The following is a 3,613-nucleotide window of genomic DNA, read 5'->3' on the forward strand; positions in this document are numbered from 1 at the left end:
TCTTTTCTTCTGTGGTGCTGCTGGGTGGGTCCAGACTGCATTGGGCTACAGCCAAGTAACCTTTTGGGACCACCCAGAGACCTTCACTATAAGATCCAGCAGCATTACAGTACAACATGTGAGAGCTGGAACTCCATGCAATGCTTGTTTTTCTAAGTCTCGCGAGTTTCCCACCTTTGACGGGGTATAGCCCTACCTCTTTTCTGTTACTCGTTTGACTGGACAAGATGTGAGTTTTCCTCTTTTGACATGTTCCCTACTTCCATAAGTCCCAGCTCTCACAGAATAAGGTAATTCAGACTCAGTTGATAAAGGTCAGCCTTCTCCATTCCTTGGTCCTATTCTGTTTTGAAAAAAGCTAAAGTAATCAAGTTCTGAGAAGATTGAAAGAAGTCATCTCCCTCTGTAAGGGGTGTTGGTGGTATTGTGGATTAGGTGTTGGGCTGCTAACTACAAGGTTGGTAGTTCAAAGTGACCATGGGAGAAAGCTGAGGCTGTCTGTTCCTGTAAAGATTTACAGTCTCAGAAACCCTATAGAGGGTCACTGTGAGTCAGGATCCATTGGATGGCAGTGGATTTTGTTTTCTTTTGAGTCTTGTTTTGTGTTTACACATCTTTTTATGTGAATAAATTTAGGGGTTCATTTTTTCCCAGAACTGTTGACTGGGAACAAACCCTTACCCAAAATCTCATGTGTGGGCACCGTGTGTCCTTAGGTACAACTGTGAAGATGAACGCTGTTACTTAGACTTGGCAAGACTGAGAGGCGTCCACTACGTCACTTGGCGAAAAAGGAACAAAGTGTTTCCTCAAGATAAGGTAAAGTTCAACCACAGAACTCACCTTGTTTTGTCTTTTGATTGGTTTAAAAAGTATCTAGTTATTAATATGAAAAACTCTTATGGAATTTAACTCCCAAGGTAAACTTTCTCTGTACTAGTAAGTTGTTGTATTTTATATTAACAAGTTGGGGTGGAAGGGGGGAATGAAGAATTCTCTATCTTCAGTGTCATTATGTGTGAACTTTGGGCCTATAAACATCTATTAAAGGAATCCTGGTTGTGCTGTGGTTAAGATCCTTGACTACTAACCAAAAGGTGGGTGGTTTGAACCTACCAGCCACTCCGAGAGAGTATAGATGTACCAGTCTGCTCCCATAAAGATGGCAACCTTGCCAACGCTATGGAGCAGTTTTATCTGTCTTGTAGGGCTGCTATAAGGAGCTCTGGTAGCATAGTGGTTACGAATCGGGCTGAGAACCACAAGGTCAGCAGTTGGAAACTACCAGCTGTTCCGCGGAAGAAAGTGAGGCTTTCTGCTCCCGTAAAGATTCACAGCATCAGAAACCCCGTGCAGGGTTGCTATGAGTCGGAACTGACTCCACGGCACATAACAACAACAGGGCTGCTATGAGTCAGAATCATCTTGGTGGCAACGGTTTTTCTGGGTTTTGTCATTGTTGTTTGTTGTAAAGATCCATTAAGTTACGTAAACACCATCCTGTGAATCAGCAAACAGCCCTGTGGGTCAAATCAGACCCACTGCCTGTATTTGTAAATAAAGTTTTATTGGAACGCAGCCCAGACATTTTGTTAAGGATTGCCTATGTCAGCTTTTGCATTCCAACAGCAGAATTGAGGAGTTGTGATGGGGATTGTATGGTTTACAAAAGCTGAAAACATTTATTATCTGCTGTTAGTTTTGGTGTGGTGCTATAGGGTAAACACTGGACTGCTAACTGCAAGGTCGGCAATTCCAACCCACCAGTCACTCCTTGGAAACTCGACAGTGTCACTAGGAGTTGCTCTGACTCAATTGCACTTAACAAAAACAACGATTTTACAGAAGTGTGCTGACCCTTGACACATTAAAACACTTGTGTGGCCAAAGTAAAATGATTTTCTTTCTGTACAGAAAACAATATTCTCACTTACTTATAAATATTTGTGCATGGTTTGCTTTTTGTAGGGCCACCATCCAACTCTGGGGGAGCACCCGAAATTTACCAACTACTCTTTCGATGTAGAAGAATTCATGTACCTTGTCCTTCAAGCTGCAGACCACGTATCACAACATCCAAAGTGGCCATTTAAGAAAAAACATGATGAGCTATAAATGTGTACAGACTGACTAATAGCCAGACACACAACTAAACCAGCAAAGAAAATGAAAAAACACGCTGTTATTTCCTACCCCAAAATGACTTTTTCTATACCAAAACATATTTTTAAGACAGTACTTAAGTGTTTTATAGTCTGTAAGTATTTTTTGTGATATCTGTGGTATTTATCAAGATATTATTTTTGCACTGGAAACTTTACCTTTTGTAGTTCAAAATTTAGGCATGGAGTAGCTGATGTCATGGAACTTAGGGGGTCTCACTGGGTTGGTGCCACCCACTGCAGTTAACTCATGGTGTCATGTCACGCCCCTGCCCACGGGACCCCTTCCCATACCAGACCAGACACCATCCTTAGCCATGTTTGTTACCAATTTTAATCATAGAGTAATATGTGATAATATAGATGTAAGTTACTCTAAATGTAGTATTTCTTAAATTATATGAATACTAACAGCAAATTGTTTTATATTTCTACATTGAATTGCGACATTATTAATAACTGAGCTGCAGCTTTTTAAATTTTTCTCCTTGTTTTCATTTACTTACTATTTCATCTCAAAAAAGTTACTGATATAGGTTCACAGATACTAATGACCACAATATTATAGCTGAAACACCAGAAAATTTAACAAAATTAGTGACTAGAAAAATACTGACAGTACTTGGCCAGCCTTCAGGCCTGGAAAGGAACTCACTGTCTTCGCCCAACTTTCAACCAAACAGTAGACAGGTATAGGGGGGACAGCAACACTAGTAAGGTGTGCTCACCATGGAATGGTCAGTCACTCAAAATCAAAAGGGCAGCATTTACCTAAGGTAAAGGTGAGAAGGGATGAGAAGGAGGGGGGATGGAACCAGGAAGCACAGGGAGGAAGTGGGATGACTGTGGTTTCATGGAGGAGACTGCGATCACTGAGATGAAACAAAGTAGGATTTGTAGAATGTAAAACTGATGATCTGAGCTATAAACCTTCACTCAATTCACAATAGAAAGTTATTTATATGTGTGTGTGTGTGTATATCTATATAGATAGATAGATAGATAGATAGATAGATAGATAGATATCTATCTATATAGATATATACACACACACATATATATGTATACATACATACACATATGGTGGTGGTTATGTGCCATGGAGTTGGTGCCGACTCAGAGCGACCCTGTACAGGGTTTCTGAGGCTATAAATCTTTACAGGAGCCAACAGCCTCATCTTTCTCCCACGGAACATCTGGTAGTTTCGAACTGCTGACCTTGCGGTTCACAGCCCGATTTGTAACCACTATGCTACCAGAGCTCCCATATACATATATGTATATATACTGGCAGCGAGGAAAACAGCCATGCTTATTTGTAGTGGGTGCAGATGAAACCATGTGATTTATACCATCACTGTGTTGTTGTTGTTGTTGTTAAGTGCCATCGTGTCGGGTCCGACCCATAGCGACCCTGTACAGGGTTTCCGAGGGTGTAAATCTTTACGGGA

At 41.0% G+C, this 3,613-nt stretch overlaps 1 protein-coding gene across 2 annotated transcripts in view; it reads left to right on the forward strand.

Annotated features, from left to right (window-relative positions):
• Positions 1-2,115, forward strand: part of EOGT (EGF domain-specific O-linked N-acetylglucosamine (GlcNAc) transferase) — a 59,284-nt gene extending 57,169 nt beyond the window's left edge. For both annotated transcript variants that reach the window (XM_006865636.1, XM_006865637.1), the window contains 2 exons: positions 717-819; positions 1,969-2,115. In XM_006865636.1, coding sequence (XP_006865698.1) covers positions 717-819; positions 1,969-2,115 — 250 coding nt within the window. The remainder of the gene's footprint in view (positions 1-716; positions 820-1,968) is intronic.
• The last annotated feature ends 1,498 nt before the right edge of the window (positions 2,116-3,613 follow it).

This window comes from Chrysochloris asiatica, unplaced genomic scaffold (assembly GCF_000296735.1).
Source record: "Chrysochloris asiatica unplaced genomic scaffold, ChrAsi1.0 scaffold00080, whole genome shotgun sequence".
NCBI lineage: Eukaryota > Metazoa > Chordata > Mammalia > Afrosoricida > Chrysochloridae > Chrysochloris > Chrysochloris asiatica.